The sequence below is a fragment of the Copadichromis virginalis genome, linkage group LG20 (genome assembly GCF_057382275.1).
Source record: "Copadichromis virginalis isolate Kocher_CV1m ecotype Utaka linkage group LG20, C_Virginalis_male_GT1.1, whole genome shotgun sequence".
NCBI lineage: Eukaryota > Metazoa > Chordata > Actinopteri > Cichliformes > Cichlidae > Copadichromis > Copadichromis virginalis.
This window is the reverse complement of record NC_140637.1, coordinates 4,265,424-4,287,224: the sequence shown is the minus strand read 5'-3', so window position 1 is coordinate 4,287,224 and position 21,801 is coordinate 4,265,424. Positions and strand designations below refer to the sequence as shown.

At 40.4% G+C, this 21,801-nt stretch overlaps 2 protein-coding genes across 4 annotated transcripts; both read left to right on the top strand.

Annotated features, from left to right (window-relative positions):
• The first annotated feature begins 345 nt into the window (after positions 1-345).
• ahcyl1 (adenosylhomocysteinase-like 1) lies at positions 346-17,262 on the top strand. 3 transcript variants are annotated; one of them, XM_085443308.1, is made up of 17 exons: positions 348-885; positions 8,685-8,799; positions 9,071-9,214; positions 9,894-9,994; positions 10,104-10,206; positions 10,467-10,561; positions 10,661-10,767; positions 12,111-12,227; positions 12,328-12,391; positions 12,489-12,577; positions 12,719-12,789; positions 13,089-13,183; positions 15,059-15,157; positions 15,299-15,367; positions 15,523-15,601; positions 15,795-15,915; positions 16,027-17,262. In XM_085443308.1, the coding sequence occupies exons 1-17, from the start codon at positions 694-696 to the stop codon at positions 16,031-16,033; spliced, it is 1,668 nt and encodes a 555-aa protein (XP_085299434.1). In that variant the 5' UTR covers positions 348-693; the 3' UTR covers positions 16,034-17,262. The 3 variants fall into 3 exon arrangements, with proteins under 3 accessions (XP_085299435.1, XP_085299434.1, XP_085299436.1); XM_085443310.1 differs by lacking the exon at positions 348-885 and adding an exon at positions 6,307-6,405; XM_085443309.1 differs by lacking the exon at positions 16,027-17,262 and having other exon boundaries at positions 346-885; positions 15,795-15,919.
• Positions 17,263-17,576: 314 nt separating this feature from the next.
• Positions 17,577-20,273, top strand: hspa1b (heat shock protein family A (Hsp70) member 1B). The gene is made up of 2 exons (XM_085443994.1): positions 17,577-17,688; positions 18,209-20,273. The coding sequence occupies exon 2, from the start codon at positions 18,227-18,229 to the stop codon at positions 20,144-20,146; it is 1,920 nt and encodes a 639-aa protein (XP_085300120.1). The 5' UTR covers positions 17,577-17,688; positions 18,209-18,226; the 3' UTR covers positions 20,147-20,273.
• The last annotated feature ends 1,528 nt before the right edge of the window (positions 20,274-21,801 follow it).

The following is a 21,801-nucleotide window of genomic DNA, read 5'->3' as shown; positions in this document are numbered from 1 at the left end:
TAAAGCATCGCGATTAGCAAACTCTGCCAATCAGGGGCTGTAGCTTGCGGACGCTGGTCCCCGATCAGCCAATCATTAAAAAGTGGGCGGGACTTGTGTTAAGAGCGCTACGCTGATTAACAGGGGGCTGTATAACAGTCAAGTGTAGCACTAAGCATAAAAAACAGAGCAAAAGAAAAAAACTGCAGTGCTGAACATCTGACATTTTAGTCTCACAAATGACGAATAAATTATGTAATTTATTTCCTTATGGGTAGCGAGGCCTCAGCCGTTACACATTCAGCAGTCACTTTCCTGTCCACTGGAGCTAACTGGCTTATCACCGCCTACACACTGCCCACTGGTTTGTCTGACAGCCTCAACAAAACGCCCCCTCCCTCCCTCACCTTGGGAGATGTTGCCGTCTGTGGATGACAGCAGACCTGCAGGACCGAAGCAAGTGGCCGTGCGAGTCTTTTAGAAAGTAGATAAGGGAGAAAAAAAAGCGTCATATCTAGTGAAGTGGGCTACTTTGTTAGCTTTGCTCCGTGGTGTAGTGCTTCAGCGTCGGTTCGGTCATTTTTAAGCCACGAAGCTTTAGCCAAGAGAGCAAGAAGGCGAAGCTAAGGGTATTAGTTTCAACTCAATCCAGAACCGGCTTTTGTTCCCCCCCCCTCTCCTCTCCAGTAACAGTATCGATATCACTCGGATGCAATGACAGACACAGTTGTGGACAGCAAGACGGAGGTTAAACAGGGCACGAAATATGTCAAGGAGACCGAAAACGTTGCGGAAAAATATTCCGTGTTGACTGTCAGCAAAAACAGCAGTGATGTGAATATGAACGTTGGAGAAATGACTTCCGCAGCGTTCACCGCAGTCCCCACACTGAAATCCGTCAAGAAGGTAAGAAACGTGATGCTCCCAGCAGTCACTGCCATTGGGCACAGACACAGTAAGGAGGGGATTTCACGTTGGTACGCATCGTGCTGCAGTGAAGTCCAAGTGTAGGCAATGTAATGTACTGTGTTGATGTATTGTTAATAAGGTGCAGTGTGAATGTCTGCTCCAAAGTTGTCATTGGGAATTTTGTTGGAGCTTTAATGCATTCTTGAATGATGGACACTCCATCCCAATGTGAGGTGGGAAGTGCAAAAATAATCTTAAACATTTAAAGTACCCATATTCATGTATCTTAGAAGCCAGCTATTAAGGAAAGCTTTGCTAACTGTCTCATATGTAGTGTTACTCTAATAATACCTTCTACTGTGTTATTACTGGGGTAAGAACATATAATTTTAAAGACAAGATGATTGTTAAAATCTGTCTTCAAGTTGCCTTCCCGTCTGTTTAAAGCACAATGTCAACATTATGCCAGCAGGCAGGAAACAACTAAAAGCCAAGCTGAGCTCTTAAACCTCTGATTTAAGACCTCAGCAAAGTGCAGAACTACTGTGTGAGGGCTAACGCAACTGAGTCTGTGGGGTCCCCCAGTTGAGTAGGGGGTATTTAATCAGGTGTACCCTTGTGTTGTGGGGAAAAAAAATAAATCCACCATAAACTGTAGTTTACAGTTACAGAACCTTGAGATTTGCAAATGTGTAATAACATGTGAACTGAACCTAAACTTTTATCACATTAATGTGTAGTGAGCTCTATATCTGTCTTTAATTAGTTCTCATGTGCAGGTAATGAGGACATCATCAGTGTTAGTTGGAGGAAAGGCATCATGAACATGCAAAAGCAGCACAGGGTGCACCTGTGAGAAGAACCTGTGAATGTTAAGTTTCTTGCGTGTTATATAATCTGAGAAAACAGCAAAAATCCACATGAGGTGGCTCTTCACAGCATCTGGTACCGGCTAGTGGATAATCATGGAACTCCTGATTAGAGGCTTCTTTGTCTGTTTCTCAGAACAAACCTGCTCAAATCTCTGCAGACTCTTCTACCAGGGAAGTTTTTCTGATCATATGAGACTGTGTCACAGAGTGGTGATTAAGCCCTCTGGAACTTTTTAGTTATAATGTCTGGCAACTGTGTTAGTAATATCAGATATATTTCAGTTCCTCAAGGTGACCTCTGACTTCTAATACCCATGGTTCTTTGGGGGTGACTTTGCCTGTGTTTGACACCTATTTTTATGATTCACACATCTGTGTTATGACCTAATGTTAGCTGCTTTGCACTTTTAAATACTCGCATATACACTTATCAGTCATAACATTACGACCACTTGCCGAATATTGTATTGGTCCCCCTTTTGCTGCTGACCCACTGAGACATGGACTCCACTAGACCCCTAGAAGGTGTGCTGTGATCTCTGGCACTAAGATATTAGCAGCAGATCCTTTAAGTCCTGTAAGATGTGAGTTGGGGCCTCCATGGATCAGCCTTTTTTGTCCAGCACATTCCACAGATGCTCAATTGGATTGAGATCTGAGGAATTTGGAGGCCAAGTCAAGATGTCAAAATTGTTGTGGTCCTCAAACTATTTGTGGCAGGGTGCATTATCCTGCTGAAAGAGGCCATCAGGGAATACTGTTTCCATGAAAGGGTGTACATTATCTGCAACAATGCTTCGGTGGTATATCTCAAGGTAACATCCATGTGGATGGCAGGACCCAAGGTTTCCCAGCAGAACATTGCCAGCGTAGGGCTGGTTTGCTCTCCTCCCCTAGTGCATCCTGGTGCCAGGTGTTCCCCAGATAAGTGCACCCTGCCATCCATGTGGTATGAAAGAAAATTATACCACATAGAAAATTATTCATCTGATGCTCATGTGCCCATTGTTGGTGCATTTGGGGGTACAGGGGTTCAGCATGGACACCCTGACTGGTCTGCAGCTATGCAGCCCTATAAACAACAACCTGCAATGCTCTGTGTACTCTGACACCTTTCTGTCAGAAAAATCTTCATCAGTTTGAGCTACAGTAGTTCATCTGTTGGATTGGACACACAGGCCAGCCTTCACCCCCCACATGCCTCATTGAGCCTTGCCCTCCAATGACCTTGTCGCTGCTTTGCCACTTTTCTTTCCTTGGACCAGTTTTGATAGATACTGAACACTGCAGACAGGGAACACCCCACAACAGCTGCAGTTTTGGAGATGCTCTGAAACGGTTGTTTACCCTTCATAATGTTCCTTGTCAAACTCAAATCCTTACACTTTTCCATTTTTTTCTGCTTCTAAACTTTGAGGACAAAATGTTCAATAGCTCTCTGATATATTCCACCCACTAACAGGTGCCATGATGAAGAGATAATCAGTGTTATTTACTTCACCTGTCAGTGGTCCTAATATTAAGCCTGATTAGATTTAGATATACCTTGCTACTACCAGGTTGGATACCCCTTTGCCTTCAGACCTATCTTAAGTCTGGCATAGATTCAGCAAGGTGCTAGTTCATATTTATCATGTATAGCATCACACAGTTACTGCAGATTTGTTGAATGCACACCTATAATGTGAATCTCCCCCGTTCCACATTCCAAAGGAGCTCTATTGGATTGAGATTTGGTGACTGTGGAGCCCATTTGAGTGCACTGAACTCACTGTGAAGCCAGTTTGAGATGATTTGAGCTTTGTGAAATGGTGTGTTGTACTGATGGATGAACCCATTAGAAGATGATTACACTGTATTATAAATGGGATGGACATCAGCAGCAGCAGCATTACTCAGGCAGTCTGTGACATTTAGACGATGTGTTCAAAGTGTGCTAAGAAATCTCCCCACATCACCAATGTGAATTGTTTTGAACTTTAGCATGTATTATTAGCCACATGTATTTGCCTAAATTCACTAACTTGCTGCCATGTGATTGGCTGATTAGATATTTGTGCATAACAGGTGCATGAAATGAAAATATCGGCTCATATGTGTTTTAACAAAGAGTATTTCAGCACTCAGGAGTAAACTTACTTCATGCCACCTCAAAAACACAAATGCACAAGTGGTCTCGAGTTCTGTCTTATTACGTAATCAGGGTTGAGCTTACTTTTTTTGTATGATGCCTTAAAGATCCACTTATTAGAATTCTGTAAGGCTCATCAAAAAACAGTGTTCAGACTGAAACATCTGACTTACCTTGTTAAAGGAACAGTAGGTTTTTCTCGCCCTTAAACTCACTCATAAGTAAGCTACAAGCAATGTATCATTACGCAGTGTGGAAAAATTGCACTAGGGATGTTTGTTATTCCTGTCATCTTGTCTTTGTGGCTGGATTTGTGAATTGAGTAAGTTTAACCAAAGTGTGTTTATAATAATTGATAAATAACTGAATAATAAAAACACCTGTTTTCTCAACATCGTAGATTTCAAGCTGCTAGCTCACAGAATGCAATAATGTGTGGACTGTGAGCCGCCTCAGGGTGCCTGATGAGAACATATTGGATTGTAGGAATGTGAACTGTGCTTATGAAAACAAAGCACTGTGTTATGAATAAATGTGAGAGCCCGGTGTCAAACTGAGCAGTCTGTTTGCTTAAAAAAAAAAGAAGAATGATTAAAGAAATTACTGTAAATGACTGGAAAGAGTGTCAAACTGATTGAAATCACGATAAATGACATATTGAAAAGAAGACTTAGAACTCAGCAGAACTACTACATTGAAAGGTGACATGAGTAAACAAAGTCAATGCTACAAATTAAAAACGAGTGAGTTAGCGTGAGGGCAGATGAGTCAGAGAACACCAATCCTCTGCCTCCTCTCTCTCTGAATCCATTTAATGGTTATGTAATACGCCCCCTGGGAATGGGACTTGCTCACCGTGAATCTGTTCATGCATCATCATATTTATCTGATTCCTGTGGGCTGCTTTGTAGGATCTGAAATGTGATGATACCTTAGCTTCACTATCTCATCCTGCGTGTCTGCCAACATTATGGAAGAGATTCATGAAGGTCAAACATAACTTTTCCGCTCCTGGTAAGTGGTAACGAAGACTGGAAAATGTAGTGTGGTAAAACAGCACAGCAAAGAAAATGGGTAAAGTTAAAGGTGAAGCAGGGGCTCAAGCAGGGATGATTTGGGTTGCCCTGCTGCCAGAATCGGATACAGAGACATTCACATTCATCTCTAAAGACACAGACATGAGTGTGCTTTGAAAAAATGTAAAGATAAAATGTACCAGGTACATTCTGTGTTACATGTGTAAACTTACAGTCATTTCCAGTGAAGGAAAAGTCATCATGAGGTTAAAAATAAAGCACATTCAGTAGTTTTACCATTTTCTATGTTCTAGGTTTTGCCCTTGGCATTCACTAAGTACAGTACAGGTACAGTTTAATTACAGTATTTGTTATCAGGAGTTTGGATTTCTTAATAAACAGTGCAGTAAGATAATCCAGGGGAAAAACAACTTGACAGTAAGATTAGGATTCTGAACTGCTTTAGGACTTATGCTCTTTACTTATGTAAAGGTTGGATAGTCTTGGAGAAAGGATTAGTAGAGTTGTATTTTTTTCACAACACTGTAATCGGTCATGCATGTGTTGATCTAAACAGGTGCCTTTGCGCACCAAACGAAGTACCCTGATTTGAAAACTGCAACTGGACTTCACTCCTTTGAGTGTGTCACTGCACCATTTTTACTTATATAAATATTGCAGGCCACATGTCTTTGAACCTGTTTTAATCACTGTGAGTAGTCTGTATACAAAGATCAGGTGATGTGGATAAGACTGTATGCCTTTTCCGTAGGGCAGTGATTTAGAGCACTAGCTGTGTCTGACTAAGTAGCTAGCGTCGCCTTATGTCAGGCCTACATTGAGCCCTTACAACACTGACTGAAAGTCACACTCCACAGCTTAAGTCTTTGACCTGGCCTGCTATCTAGGAGAGAAAGGGTATTTTTAGCTTTAGGGACTCCATGGGACACGTATTGATGCAGCAGAAGGCTAATGGAAACAGAGTTTAATTCCTTCTGTCAATCTCTGTTTACCTTAGTTGTGCAAATCAGGCGCATAGGTGTAAAATAAGAGCTGAGGCAAATTTGTTTATTACTTTGTGTGCACGTGATTTTGAAACGGTTCTCGTTCGTGCGCAACCTACATATATACCTGAATCTTTTTGCATGTGCTGCCTCAGCAATTAAAAACTCACCATAACATACAACCTGCAGATTTTAGCGTTAAGTTTTCAAGGGCATAACTGGAGAGACTAAAGAGAAAGAGAAGCTTGGTTGGAATAAACCCTCCCTTTCTCTTTAGGTCTTTCTCTCTCTCTCATTCTCTCTCCAGGTTGGCCATTAGAAATCATGATAATAGGTGGGAACCTCCCCCTGGCTCTGCCTGGGAGTGTTCTGGGATAATAGCATCAGGGACACCTAGTACTACTGCACAGAGGACACACAGCAACAGGCAGATAGGCTGGAAAACGGAAGAAACAATGGCACACAAGCATGGGCATGGGCATGGGAGAGAAAGGGTGAGTTGCTGCTAATGTATCACTGAGAACTTCTTCTAGATACTAGATAGCTCAAACACACAGGAGCCTTAGTATTTTTTGGCAGTCGCAGGTTTTTGTCTTCTTCCTGCAGTTAACAGAAACTTTTTTTCCCCCTTGAAACATAAATTTCAGTTTACCTGCAGGGAGTAGCGCAATTTTTCCTAGTAAACACCAAGGTTATTCACACAGGTTCCCCGTGTAGGCGTAGTGGAAACATAATGCTGTCTTCACCAACGCTGAGTAATTCATCATTAATTCGATTAGCCTCTTGATTTTGGTCTGAATATTGAGAAAGAACAATTCAGTAAAGCTCAAGAGACTGTGTGAAATGTCTGTTGAATCCTCAAGGCTGCAAAGTGATGCAAAGTAAACATAAAAGTACTCATGTTGACATATTTTGCGAACATATGAGATGGAGCACACTCACAGTTGTGAAAACAGAGACATGCAGAGCTCTCCTGAGCTTAGCCTGTCTCACAGGCTTCTTGAGTTTCTTTATACCGACACGGTAGGTTTCTGAAGCCCAGGTGTCACTGCTCATGGAAAGAGGCGTTGTGGGTTAAAATGCTGAGTAAATAAGGTTAGTTTTGACCACACATTTTAAGTTAATGAAGATCATTGTAATTAGGATAAAAGCAGAGAATTAAAGTTATGGTTATGTTGGGGTGTTTTCCCTAGTGATTGTGCATTATGCTGATGCTAGCCCATTCAATCAGCCTCAACTTTTTGGGGGATTTTGTTGATGTGAAGTCATGTGTAGCTGTTGCATCCACCCGTAAAACGTTCTATCAGAACTAAATTTGTATGTATAAAGAAAATCTGTTAATTTGATTTTGTTCCAGTAATGCGTTATTACTCTTCATAATTGTTAAGAGTACGCTCTACCTGAAGGACATAGCTACAGGTTGATGTATGTGCAGTGTACACACACATACTCGAGTGTGATCCGACTCACTCTTGTTAATCTGGGATACATGTGTTCCCGGATTCTTCATCTGTGTGTTGTGTCAACTCTGTCAGTCTGCACTTGAGTTTGCAGTCCAAACACATGATATGAAGATTTAAATAGGAGACAGAGGGAATTCTGTGCATTGCCACAATTTATCACTGACTCATAGTAAATGTTTATGGTAGAGTTGTGTAAAGATCTATCCTTCTGAAATCCTCACTCCTCGACTGCATGACCATGAAGACTACGAAGAATTAAAAAGCTCAAGAAATAAGAATACCTTTGAATAGGTGTCATGAACTTTGGACATGGTCAAGTGAACAATTTTCTTGTAACATTTTTCATGGAAAAAAGTATTTTGTGCGTGGACACTAGGCATGCTTTTATGACATTATACAATGTTGTGATGTTAAACAGTGTTGTGAGGAAGACACGTGGCACAATATCATGGATGAGGTCACAGACTTTACACAAAGACACGGGTAGAAATTATTGGAAAGGCAGACAGTGATAGTACATAGTAATGTTTAGGTAACATTGCTTTTGTTGGTCCTTCCATGGAAGATAATGGTCATACTTACCAAGCTTGCTAAACTTGCAGTAGTTGTTTTTCTGTCATCATTAGGTTACAAAATTAAACAAAACAAAAAGGTACCAGAAATATTACCTATAATATAAGCACTGAGTAACTGAGCTGCCTGTGATGTTGGCCTAAACTGTGTCTTTCATACAGTCCTCTATTTACCGTTCTGTGACCAGTTAAAATCAGTTCTCCAGTGCTTTGGTTTAGAGATTCAACAGTTTAGACTTTAATCAAATGCCTGGCTAGAAAATAGCCACACTAGCTGTTTGGTGATCCAATTTATCTTTTTCCAGATCTTTCATCTTGGGCCCTTTGAAGGCTTGGATTGACACGATGAATCACAACCAACAATAACTGAAGCGCATGCATTTGAACAAAACATAAATCACAAGGGAACATCTAAAAATAAGCATCAGCACCGTTGTTCTTGATCCACCTGTGATTTCCTGTAACAAGCTGATTTATCTTTAGAAGGGATAATAACAGAAACAGGACAATGAATGCAAACATAAACTAATGAAGTGTGAAGGTACGGTGTAAGGTATAGTGTCATCACTTTTAAGATGTGAAACACGATGATACCTTGTCCTATTGACCTCCACTTGTCCCATTGACGTCCGATAAATCCATAGAGATAGAAGATTTCAAATATCAAATCGCTAAATAAATGGATTGTTTTGTTTTTTGATGTTTACACTGTGTGGCATTTTCCTTGGCTCTCTGTAGATTCAGTTTGCGAATGCAGAGGACAAACAGGAATTCAGCAAGTATCCGACCAAGGCAGGGCGCCGCTCGCTGTCACGGTCCATCTCGCAGTCCTCCACAGACAGCTACAGCTCAGGTACTTTCACTTTCATTGCTGAAAACTGAGCAATTACTTCAGTCATACATAAAACAAAACAAAACATTTTTTGTATGTTTTTGAAGTTCACTTAACAGTTCTTTGATTGAGTTATGTTTGCATGTCCACCTGGAAAAGCTATTCATATACATCACAAAAATACACACTGTAGCTCCAGCTTTTACACAATGCATTGAAAGCATAAATTTCACAACTGGCTCTTTTGTGTGCTTTACCACAAAAGTGACCTATTGTGTTCTCTATTTGTAAGCTGCATCCTACACTGACAGCTCCGATGATGAAACTTCTCCCCGGGACAAAGCCCAGGTCAACACCCACGGCAGCAGCGACTTCTGTGTGAAGAACATCAAACAAGCTGAATTTGGGCGCCGAGAAATTGAAATTGCAGAACAAGGTATGTATGCATCAGACCTCACTGGCGCATTGTGGACATTTCAAAGATGAAAGATTTTTACCTATGATTGTCTGTACTTTGATCATAACAGGTTAAAGTTTTCTTATGAAATCCTTTTTTCAAACAGGATGATGTAGTTTAAATTTAAAAGATGGCCACATATTGATTTTTATCGTGATGCAGGTGTGTAATAGGGTAGTTATGTAACTACACTGTTACACACTATATGTATTCCTTCATTGTTCGTCATCTTTTATTAATTTAAAATATAGATTACCTGGTGTCTGTGGTTTATGACCCAAAGCTGGTGTTATTTGGAACATGATGATATTTCATTTGATCTTTTCTTCACAATTCAAAACACAATGGTGTGGTTTCTTTTGCTGTTTCTCTGTTCTTGTCTGCCTTTCTGCCTGTTTACATTATCCATGTGAGAGATAAGTAGGCGTAAGCGCCTGGCAAGTGTTGTTCAGCCTTAAAACCTGGGTTGCAACAGCTGTTGCTAACGTTGTTGTTCAGTTAGTACCCATTTTACAGCCATGTACTGCACATCCGCCTTCTAGGTATCGTTTGTTTTTGAATTCGAAAAGGTCTTTCCTTCTTATCTCGCCCAAAACAAAACCTGGCCTTTGTGTCCTCTCAGGTACCATTAACTGCTGCTTGATCTGTTCGTCCACAGACATGTCTGCCCTGATCTCCTTGAGGAAGAGAGCCCAGGGGGAGAAGCCACTGGCTGGGGCGAAGATAGTAGGCTGTACCCATATCACTGCTCAGACAGCAGTACGTCCGCTCATCCTACTCATCAGTGGTCCCTTTAATGTGACATCTTTTTCTCTTCTTATGTCTGTTACTTTTTTCTTTATCTTCATATTTCATTGGTCCTTCTCAGGTCCTGATTGAAACTCTGGTAGCACTTGGGGCCCAGTGTCGCTGGACTGCTTGTAACATTTACTCCACTCAAAATGAGGTGGCTGCTGCTCTTGCAGAGACGGGTAAGTATAATAAAGAAGCAAGAAGAGGCCTATTAACAATAGGGTGGAACAAAAAATATGTAATTCCAAGTAACTATGTACTATCTAACATAAAATAAAGTATTTTTCTTTGCTTTATTGCTCATAAGGTTAGATGAACCCAAAGAAAGCTTAAAACTTAAGAGCACTTTGCACCTCTCCTTTCACTGTGTAATGTGCACTAATGTAGCTGTGGCTCATGCTGTCTTTGCCTGTAATTATGTGTGCTTTGTTTCCTGCAGGGGTACCTGTGTTTGCATGGAAGGGTGAATCAGAGGACGACTTCTGGTGGTGTATTGATCGCTGTGTCAACACTGAAGGCTGGCAGGCCAATATGGTATTACCTGGATAGTCATGTGATGAATGTAATGCCTGTCTTAATCGCTCGCTCTTTTCTGTGTGCACATCTTCCATGTTGACTTTTCCCCCCCCATAGATCCTGGATGATGGTGGAGACTTAACCCACTGGGTTTACAAGAAGTATCCCAGCGTCTTTAAAAAAGCCAGGGGCATTGTGGAGGAGAGTGTCACTGGTGTTCACAGGTCAGATGAGGTCGCAAATCTAGAGCTTTAGTGGAGTTTACATTTTATCTGCAGCACGTGCCTTTTTGTATTTTGAACTGCAATTTCTGTCTGGTAATTCTTTTTGGTTCACATTGGTTTCATTATAAAATATGTCAGTAAGACCCAGGCTGTATATTCTTTACAGCATAGACATGTGCGTATGGCAGCTTATTATGAATTATAAATAATTAAGCTTGTCGCAGTGTTTTTGAGCCATTTAATACTCATCAGCTCTTTGCAGATTCAGTACTGTATATACTGACAACAAAATATAAAAGTCAAACTAATGTAAATACTTAATAAATTAAAAGATAAAGGACAAATCATTGTGCTGTGACAAGTGCACTGGTTAGAACTTAAATTATCATTAATGGATATTTTTTTAAAATTTAAAAATTTTTCTAATTAGAATTTTATATCAGTTGTGTAAAACATTTTTAAAATGATCAAAATATATGCTAAACAAACTAACTATACTGCTATTAGCACTACAGTGGCAGTTACAGGATCTAATTACCTGAACATAACTGGGATGTACTGTTCAGCACGTAGCAGCCAACAAATACAAATAATTTGCAGCAGTGCTTTTCACACACGGATTTGACTTTTAGTGGAGTGTGTTTGGTACCTATGTCTTGAACACGACTCTACTTTAGAGTTTAAAATAAATCTAGAAACTATCCAACATAGTCATGCCCTCTGCGTTTTACTTTTTTTTAACTAAGCTGCTTTTAATCCTTTTTTTTTTTATTGGTATTTCCTTATTTTATTTTTTTGGAGATAGAGATGCACTAGAAGCAATTTAAGCTCTCAGTGAATACATTTCATGATGAATGACTTTGAATGAATGGCTTTGTCAACAGAAATTGGACCTGTATCAAAGGCCATTATATAAGTCATATTCAGGTTTTTTTATGCACAGACTAATTTTTTGGTCATAGGTAAGGACAAATAAAAATCACCAGCACTGCTTTAAAATTATTTTCTGTTTAGTTTTGCTTATTGGAGTTTTATGTGCTCAAGCATAATGTTAGTTTTTGTGTAGCAAATGGTTTAAAATGACAGGAGAATGCATACATTTCTGTTAGTTTTACTGATCAGCTGTGATTAGATGATGGGAGAATATTTGAAAAGCATGGCAAAGCTCAAATGCTGGGCACAGCAACTCTGCGGTATATGCAAAGCTCTCAGTGGACTTCATTAGCCAGATATTCTGCCAAGTGTAAGGTCACACAGAATTGCATCCACGTTTGTGTGGAAAGATTCACGTGTGTTCGGCCAGCATATATGCCTGAACATGTTTTCCCCATGTGTCCTTTCAGACTGTACCAGCTGTCTAAGGCTGGCAAGCTGTGTGTGCCCGCCATGAACGTGAACGACTCGGTTACCAAGCAGAAATTCGACAACCTTTACTGCTGCCGTGAATCTATCCTCGATGGGTGAGGAAAATTAATCACCAAGAAAGTTGCTGTTATGAGGTTTTGTTGTATTTGGAGCAATATGGTCACAATGATGTGTCGCTTTGGTTGTCTTTGCCAGCTTGAAGAGGACTACGGATATTATGTTTGGAGGCAAACAAGTGGTTGTGTGTGGGTATGGAGAGGTGAATCATTCTTTTATTAATTTTTTTTTTACCTTTAGATGGAATGACTTTAACAAGTCCAGCAGATCTTTTTAGTGCACTGTCTTGTGCTCTTTAGGTGGGGAAAGGCTGCTGCACTGCTCTCAAAGCTCTCGGAGCCATTGTGTGCATCACAGAGATTGACCCCATCTGTGCCCTGCAAGCATGGTGACTCACTGACTCTCACTATTTAGCATTGCTCACCTGTGCATTGCAAGCTACAAACAAGTGAATATTATCAGTGGATTTTTCCTTTCTTTCTTTCTTTTTTTTCTAATCTGGTCTTCTATAATATGCGTGTTCACACAGCATGGACGGTTTCCGAGTGGTCAAGCTGAGCGAGGTCATTCGGCAGATGGACGTGGTGATAACTTGCACTGGTACTGTACCCCATGCTGTAACATCCATTACTTCTGCTTTGATAATCACAACATTTTCAGCATGTGTCTTTTTAAATATTACAGTTAAGGGCTTTGGGTGAAAACCAAATTTTTTAAAGTCAAAATGCTCAGATGCTCTTTGGTTTTGTGTGTTGACAGCAATATGAACACCAGTACAGATATAGCTGTAACTCCACCGCTATAGCAGCAGCACAAGTTTAAATTTGATCTTCGTTGGCTTATTCTCTCTTCGGTGACTCTGTTAACAACACCTTACGTGTGTTTTTCTTCAAATACAGGCAACAAGAATGTCGTCACCAGAGAACAGCTTGACCGAATGAAGAATGGCTGCATCGTCTGCAATATGGGACACTCCAATACTGAGATTGATGTGGTAAACTTCAAACAAATAACCCCACAAATACCCAATGGATTTTAAAAGCTTCTTAAGCACGGTCACTTAGAATAAACAGTAGGGGAGCCTAAATAAGTGAAAGTGAAAGGTTAAGGTGTGAAAATTCAGGCACTAAATGACAAGTAAAACACAGAAAGGAGTCTGTAAACAAAAAAACATCCTGTTCTCTGTGTTGTTAAATTTTCAGTCAAAAATGAAATTTGAAAATGATCAAAAGTGACTTAATTTGTTTTTCCTCATTGAATTTCCTGTGGCTTGAATATCTCAATTTAAACATCCATAAGTAACATCTCTGTGTGCCCCTTTGATCCAAAACATACAGTAAAGATTGCAAGTTTGACTATGACACAGTTTTTGTAGTTTCGCCTCTGTTCACCATCACACGCAGGAAATGTATAAAAACTATTCTTTCAAATACGTCAACATTTTCAGAGGCTCAAAAATAATCTGACACACTGAAAAAATGTAAATATAATGATTTTTTAAATACTTGGATTAAAATCCTTTGGAGTCAATGACAGCCTGAAGTCTAGAACACATTAACATCACCAAATGTGTGTGTTTCTCATTTGACATGCTCTGCTAGGCCTTTACTGCAGCCACATTCAAGTTGCTGCTTGTTTGTGGGTCACTCTTAGGTTTTGTATTCAGTAACTGAACACAAAACTGGCTCTGCTGGTGAGTGACTTGGCCATTGAAGAATTTCCCATTTCTTTAAATTGAGAAGCTCTTTGGTAGTTTTTGCAGCATTCTTTGGGACATTATCCATTTGCTCGATCAGTTTTGCAACATTTGGCTGAATCTGAGCAGAAAGTATATCCCTGTATACAATTAATCCTGCTACTTCTATCAATCACAACAACAAACATTAGTGACCCAGTTCCACTGGCAGGCAGCCATGCATACCCATCCCATAACACTGTTGCCACCATGTTCGAAGGTTAGTATGGTATGTTTTGGAATTATGAACTTTTTCTCTCCTTCTTCAGACTTTTCTTTTCCCATCATTCCGGTACGAGTTCATCTAGGTTTCATACACCCAAAGATGTTTTTCCAGAACCGTGCAGGCTTTTTTTAGATGTTTTCTGGCAAAGTCTAATCTGGTCTTCCTCATTCTCGAGTGTCACTAGTGGTTTGCACCTTGTTGTGAACACTGTATTTACATTCATAAAGGTGTTTCTTGATTGTAGATTTTGACAATAACACAGCTACCTCCTTGAGAGTGATGTTCACTTGGTTAGTTGTTTTCTGTAATCTCTCAGGCCTTTTGCTGTCACTGAGGTGGCCAGTGCATTCATTGAGACTGTTGATTTGGTGACTGCTGAAATATTTGCTCTTTCTCTGATGCCTTTGTTTAATTTTTTCAGCTTTCACCTTCTGCAACGAGCTCGAGTCAAGAGCATGAAAAGTTAACCAATAGAAGTTCAACACTAATAAAAAGGGAACAGTCCTCACATGACCACGAAATTGCTTGTCAACCAGTACTCCAAGTCCTTTTGATCCTCTGAAAATGGGCGACTGTGTATAAAAATGGCTGCAATTTCCTAAACAGTTAGTGTAATACTTTTGTTAAATCTCTTAAATTAAAGCTTAAAGCCTCCACCTTGTTCACATCTTGATTCTCTCTTTTTAGTTTTAAGATCTGCTGTGATGCAGAGTGTAGAGGTGCACAGAGGTAAAACTAGAAAAATTGTGTGATTGTATGAATGCTTATGGACTTGGCTGTACTTCTCAATTTTTGTGAATTCATTGGAAGAAGTTTCTAATTCAAGGAGTTCCACTATTCTTTGTTTACATGCTAACATAGCCACATGGAAATGTTCGCACAATGGTGTTTACGTCTTTTGTCCTCAGGCAAGCCTGCGCAGCCCCGAGCTGACCTGGGAGAGGGTTCGCTCTCAGGTCGACCACATCATCTGGCCTGATGGAAAGAGGGTCGTCCTGCTGGCAGAGGTAGCTTTCCTCAATAGTCTTCACAAAACTGTCTTTTAAATTCTCAAAAATTTGTGTTTGTATCGCTCATAACTAGGTTGAAACAGGAGTTTGTTCAGCACTAAACAGTTTTGTCAGACATCTTGTATTTTTTTTTTCCAGGGTCGCCTCTTAAATCTGAGCTGCTCCACAGTGCCGACATTTGTGTTGTCTATCACTGCAACAACTCAGGTTAGTAATTTCTACTCTTCCTTTAGAGCCAGTGTCAGTAACTTCTTGGGCGAGTAAATAACAGTGTCCCTTCTTACTAAACTACCTGCAGTCTGCAGGCACATAGTTTCCTAGATTGTGAGTCATGTAAACACTGTGTGCTCTGTGTTTTGTAGGCCCTGGCACTGATTGAGTTGTTTAATGCTCCAGAAGGACGTTACAAACAGGATGTGTATCTCCTTCCAAAGAAAATGGGTAAGAATCAGCCTTGTTTAAACTGAAACTGTGCTACTTTGGTATAGAAATGATAAGCAGTATGCAAGTGTGGATCACAATAGTTGTGAAGTCTAATTAGTTTTTACTGTTTCTCTGAAAGGCTGCTCATTGTTGCCACCCTGTGGCTTCACTAAAAAGATCACATCACACACATTTTGTCTCTTTCCCCCAGACGAGTATGTGGCCAGTTTGCACCTACCCAACTTTGATGCCCACCTGACAGAGCTGACTGACGAGCAGGCCAAATACATGGGCCTCAACAAGAATGGCCCTTTCAAACCTAATTATTACCGGTAGGTGCTCCTGCCTTTTTCTGCTTCTATTATCACGCACCAGTCCATATTTTCACTTTTTAAACTGGTATTTAATTAAACTCTCTTTTTGTTTTGTTTTTTTCTCTACAGGTATTAATGAGAATGCCCGATCCTCAACGCACAGTTACCCTGCAACAAACAGAGATATCTATTTTATTTTCTAAATAGCTACAGAATGGAGGAATTATTTTACTTATGCTGAATGTAACTTATTAAAAGCACCTCAGAAGTAGAGTTAAATGATAAAAAAGGACGAGTTAAGGCATGTAGAAAACATATAACCAACTAACATTTTACACGTCTTGTCAGGTGTTTAAACAAAAGCCTACTTGCATGCTATGATGTATGTGCACGTATTTAGTTGCTTCAGATTATGTTACTAGATCACAGAGTTGCTGATTTGTTTACCCCATTTACGCACAGTGCCAAATGATGGCCGTAAGAATGAAACAGAGGATACCTTTTCGATTTTGTCTACCGTGACATTAAGATTTGCCAGGTACATTCCATGAGCCAGAGTTTAGGCTGAGCCAAAACAAACTCTGTGTTACAACTTAGATTATTTTAGAAATGTTTGTTTTTATATATACGTCAAATAATCTGTTTCAATGGTATCTGCATACATGCCCTAAAAGGTAACATCCAGTCATCCTTTATTATAGCAGTGATGATGATGAACTGTTGCCTGTTACATAAACAAAATGATGAAGTCTTGTTTATTCACGTCTTGTGATCAAGTAATGTCGTTTTGCTAATGACAGATTAAGATGTTGTTTTATGTCTGGGTGTGGAGCAGCTGATGTCTTTCCTAAAAAGGCAGTTGGAGAAGATTTACAGAGAGCTGGTAAAACACTTTTTGACTGCTTTATCTTCCCTCATTTCATCCCAAGTTTCCATTTGCTCACTTTAATTCCAGACGCCTCACTGAAGAGTTTTTCTGACTGGATAGTACCTTTGAGGCCATGATATGAATGTGCCTTTTAAATGATTTATAACAACATAATACTAGCGCTGAGCTTAATTATATGAACCATTCCTTTTTGTAAAACTGCATTTATTAGAAGTACATTAACTGTCTTCCTTCCACTGCTTCTGGTTGTAAGTATAACTATAATGTATGAGCTGTGTGTTGGCAAAATATATATATATATATTAGACTTTATGTCAGGCATATGATTGTAGTCGTCTTAATTTGATCCAACAAGATCACTTTAATATTTCATGTGATCAAAATGACATAAGTGTATACTATCTATGTAAACGATTGCATTAAATCAGCAATAAAGCGAGTCTTTTTACCATGACAAACTGAGAACAGAAAATGAAGGAGAGGCCTTTTGTGAGTCCCTGGCTCAGTAGGTAAATATTTTGGGGATAAAACTGACATTCATGGGTGCTCACACTTCAACATAACACATCACAATTCCTAAATGTGCCTTACTGCCACATTCTCCACATTGTATCCCTCTGAGTCGCCCCTGCTGGCTGAGGGTCAGATTGCCGTCTCACTCTGGAATATTCACCGGCCCTCGAGCACCGAGCCAGCTGCATTAGTTTCTAATATTAACACTTCAGTCATTGAGGAGGAGGGGGCGGGAGCATTCTGGAAACCTGGTTGTAACTATATAAGCAAGGAGCCCCAGCCAGTCTAGGTATGAACTCCAGAAGAAACAGAGGCAAAAGCTGACACGAAGGAAACATCCCCAGGATATCCTTCTGAACTTCTGAGCACCAGAGAGCGCACCACTGAAAGTAAGTAGCAACACTGATTGGATAAAGTTTCGACTGTAGAGACAGTGAGGACTTCTTTGTGTGGGTGTCTTACTCTAATTCACTCATTTCCTAAAAAAACCCAGAACTTTAACAGTTATGTGCAACAGTGTAACAGTTATACTTGATATTAAGTCTTTACTTATGAAGGATAGTCTCTAAGTCCTAGTCTGAATGTTTATTTATTTAAATATTAAAATAAGGCTACATATGAATAACCAGATACCGATCTATAGTTCGCTTATTTTTTTTAAGTGAAGCATTTAGATTCACTGGTCTTGTGAATTCTAGCCCTCACCACTGTAAAACTACTACCTAGCAATTAGCTTTAACGACTACACAGACAGTGTGCTCTTAATTCTAAGTGCAGCTCCCTGATTTGGGTGTGACAAGTGCTCAAACTTTATGTTAGTATCATTGGAATAAACATATTATTAATACTGAAAACTATCAAAAACAAGACTTTATCCATTTAAATACAATGTCTTCTAAATCTGTCTAGGTACTAGGAACCGGCGAAATGTCTGCACCAAAGGGAGTATCCATTGGCATTGATCTGGGCACCACCTATTCTTGTGTTGGGGTTTTCCAGCATGGCAAAGTTGAGATCATTGCCAACGATCAGGGCAATAGAACCACTCCAAGCTATGTGGCTTTTACCGACACAGAAAGGCTTATTGGAGATGCTGCCAAGAACCAAGTTGCAATGAACCCCAATAACACAATCTTTGATGCCAAACGGCTGATTGGAAGAAAGTTTAATGACCCAGTCGTACAGTCCGACATGAAGCTCTGGCCTTTCAAGGTGATTGACGATAATGGAAAGCCCAAAGTCCAGGTGGAATACAAAGGGGAGACCAAGGCATTCTATCCTGAGGAAATTTCCTCCATGGTCCTGGTTAAAATGAAGGAGATAGCTGAGGCCTACCTGGGACAAAGGGTGTCAAACGCAGTCATCACAGTGCCAGCTTATTTCAACGACTCCCAGAGACAAGCTACCAAGGATGCTGGGGTGATCTCTGGACTAAATGTTCTGAGGATCATTAATGAGCCCACAGCAGCAGCCATTGCATATGGCCTGGATAAAGGCAAAACAGGAGAACGCAATGTGCTGATCTTTGATCTTGGCGGAGGCACCTTTGATGTGTCTATTCTGACCATTGAAGCTGGCATCTTTGAGGTCAAAGCCACTTCAGGAGACACACACCTTGGTGGGGAGGACTTTGACAACCAAATGGTCAAGCACTTTGTAGAGGAATTTAAAAGAAAACATAAGAAGGACATTAGCCAGAATAAGAGAGCAGTGAGGAGATTGCGTACAGCTTGTGAGAGGGCAAAGAGGACCTTATCCTCCAGCACTCAGGCAAGCATTGAGATCGACTCTCTCTTTGAGGGAATTGATTTTTACACCTCCATCACAAGGGCACGTTTTGAGGAGCTCAACTCAGATCTTTTCAGGGGAACACTTGGCCCAGTTGAGAAAGCCCTGCAGGATGCCAAGCTGGATAAATCCAGGATTCATGAAATTGTCCTGGTTGGTGGCTCCACAAGAATTCCCAAAATCCAGAAGCTCTTACAGGACTTCTTTAATGGCAAAGACCTGAACAAGAGCATTAACCCAGATGAAGCTGTAGCCTACGGTGCAGCAGTCCAAGCAGCCATCCTCATGGGCGACACCTCAGAGAATGTCCAAGATCTGCTGCTGCTGGATGTCGCTCCCCTGTCTCTGGGCATTGAAACCGCAGGCGGTGTTATGACACCTCTGATAAAGCGAAACACCACAATCCCCACAAAGCAGACTCAGATCTTCTCCACATACTCAGATAACCAGCCAGGTGTATTGATTCAGGTATTTGAAGGCGAGAGAGCCATGACCAAATGCAACAACCTTCTGGGCAAATTTGACCTCACAGGTATCCCTCCAGCTCCCCGAGGTGTTCCACAGATAGAGGTAACATTTGACATTGATGCCAACGGCATTCTAAATGTATCCGCCGTGGACAAAAGCACCGGCAAAGAAAACAAAATCACCATCACCAATGACAAGGGCCGCCTCAGCAAAGAAGAGATCGAGCGGATGGTGCAGGATGCTGAGAAGTACAAGGATGATGATGACATTCAGAGAGACAAGGTTGCAGCAAAGAACACGCTGGAGTCCTATGCCTACCAGATGAAGAGCAGTGTTGAGGATGAGAGTCTGAAAGGTAAAATTAGCGAAGAGGATAAAAAGATGGTCATTGACAAGTGCAACCAGACGATTTCCTGGCTGGAGAACAACCAGCTTGCAGAGAAAGATGAGTATGAGCACCAGCAGAATGAACTCGAGAAGGTGTGCAGACCAGTTGTGACAAAGTTGTACCAGGGAGCAACACCATCAGGAAGCTGCGGCGGCCAGGCAGGAGGAACCTCCCAGGGCCCTACTATTGAAGAAGTGGACTAAAGCTATTCACCTCAGCATATCACACTCATGGGAAAATTTATGACTGCGGTTTAGTAAAAATAAATGATTTCAATGTTGTTTCCTTTTCTACAATAAATTCTATAAAAGCACATCTCTCTTCATTATTGTTTGTGATAAATATTTTTTTGAACATGGAATAAAAGAATAATAAAAAAGAAACAAGCGCTAACCTTTTTAACTGATGCACATGATCAAAAGTGTTTATAATTTTGAGAATGGCCTCTCTTTAAAACCATGTACCAATGAGAGTACCAAGAGTTTATGATAGAAAATTCAGACTTTGATGAATTTGGACATGGAATTCATAAAGGTACTCAATAAGTATTTTTGTTAAAGATGGTTGACAAACCTTATTCAGACATTGTTTCACATTTCTTTTTCCCTATTCAAGCTGTACTTAAAAAGTAATATACAGGATAGTCATTCTAGGACAGACTTGTGAGGAGCTTTATAGACAAAAGGCAAGTTCTCATCTTTAAAGGTAAAGCATAAAAAATGTATATGAAAACATGTTAGATGCCAAACAAGAGTTTGAACACATGCACACTGTAGGTGTGCTATGAGTGTGTATGACAGACAGTTTTACTGCTGCACCTCTGTTAAAACAAACCAACCCAAACCTACTTTTATTTTGTTTTATACCAAACATGCTTTTCTTGCCTGCATTACCCAAAATGCAACAAGCACAGCCGGTTTATCACACTTTGGTAGCTGCAGACTGCAGAGATATAGCAAGTTTACATCTTTCTAGCACCTCCAGATTTGCTCATATTTTCAGTTTTAATATTCCCCCCCAGACTTTTACAAATTTCTGCAGCTCTCTCTGAAGAGATTTATACAAATATTTCCCTCATAGAGCTGTGCTAACTGCCTTTAGCTGTAAACAGTAAACAGACTTTATTGTATACTGCAAGTGTTGTCAGCTCTGTGTAATATTAGTACTTTTATGTCAAAGGGTCTGCACACAAATCACACTCACTGAAAACTAAGCAACTCATTTAAACATGTTGTTCACTGAATGATCCTCTAGGTGGCGAAATCAGGACGTTAGTTTACTAAAACCACTGGCCATAAGCGCTACCTGTTGGAGCACTCTGTACACTGTAACAATAACAACCGAAAAATAAAAAGAATCTGAATCATCACCACCTTGAGGCTACTCCTGATAAAAATCCCACCTAAACCTTCTGGATATTGGTGGGTATGTGATCAATCTTATTAACTCAATTTAAGTTGGTTATCTTGTGTGACTATAATATAAACTCCTACCAGCATGCATGCAGTAATGCCATGAAATAAAGGTATTCTGCGTTACAGTACACAGTAGTTTATTTATTCTCCCCCACGGCTGTTTGCGTTTTATACCCTTGGCACGCTTCCTTAATGTGACGCTACACAATTACAGGTGCTGGTGACAAATCAGAGGTCAGTAGTCCCCATGGTGACTCAGAGCTGAATATGTACAATAAAGGCTGCAAAGCGTAAACGGGCTTAATTAAACCGAGTTTCATTCTCACGCACACGCACAAACACAAAGATGCACACCTCACCACCAGTCCATCCTCTCGGTCTAATTAGAGGGAGTGGTTCAATAGTGCGCCAGGCTTCGGCAGACAAAGGGTTAAACTGCTGAG

Excerpts from the sequence above, each read along its gene's own strand:
- ahcyl1 (XM_085443308.1), top strand. The coding sequence starts at position 694 with ATGACAGACACAGTTGTGGACAGCAAGACGGAGGTTAAACAGGGCACG. Across the intron at positions 12,790-13,088 it reads CGTGGTGATAACTTGCACTG|GCAACAAGAATGTCGTCACC; the intron begins GTACTGTACCCC and ends CTTCAAATACAG. Across the intron at positions 15,602-15,794 it reads TCTCCTTCCAAAGAAAATGG|ACGAGTATGTGGCCAGTTTG; the intron begins GTAAGAATCAGC and ends TCTTTCCCCCAG.
- hspa1b (XM_085443994.1), top strand. The coding sequence starts at position 18,227 with ATGTCTGCACCAAAGGGAGTATCCATTGGCATTGATCTGGGCACCACC.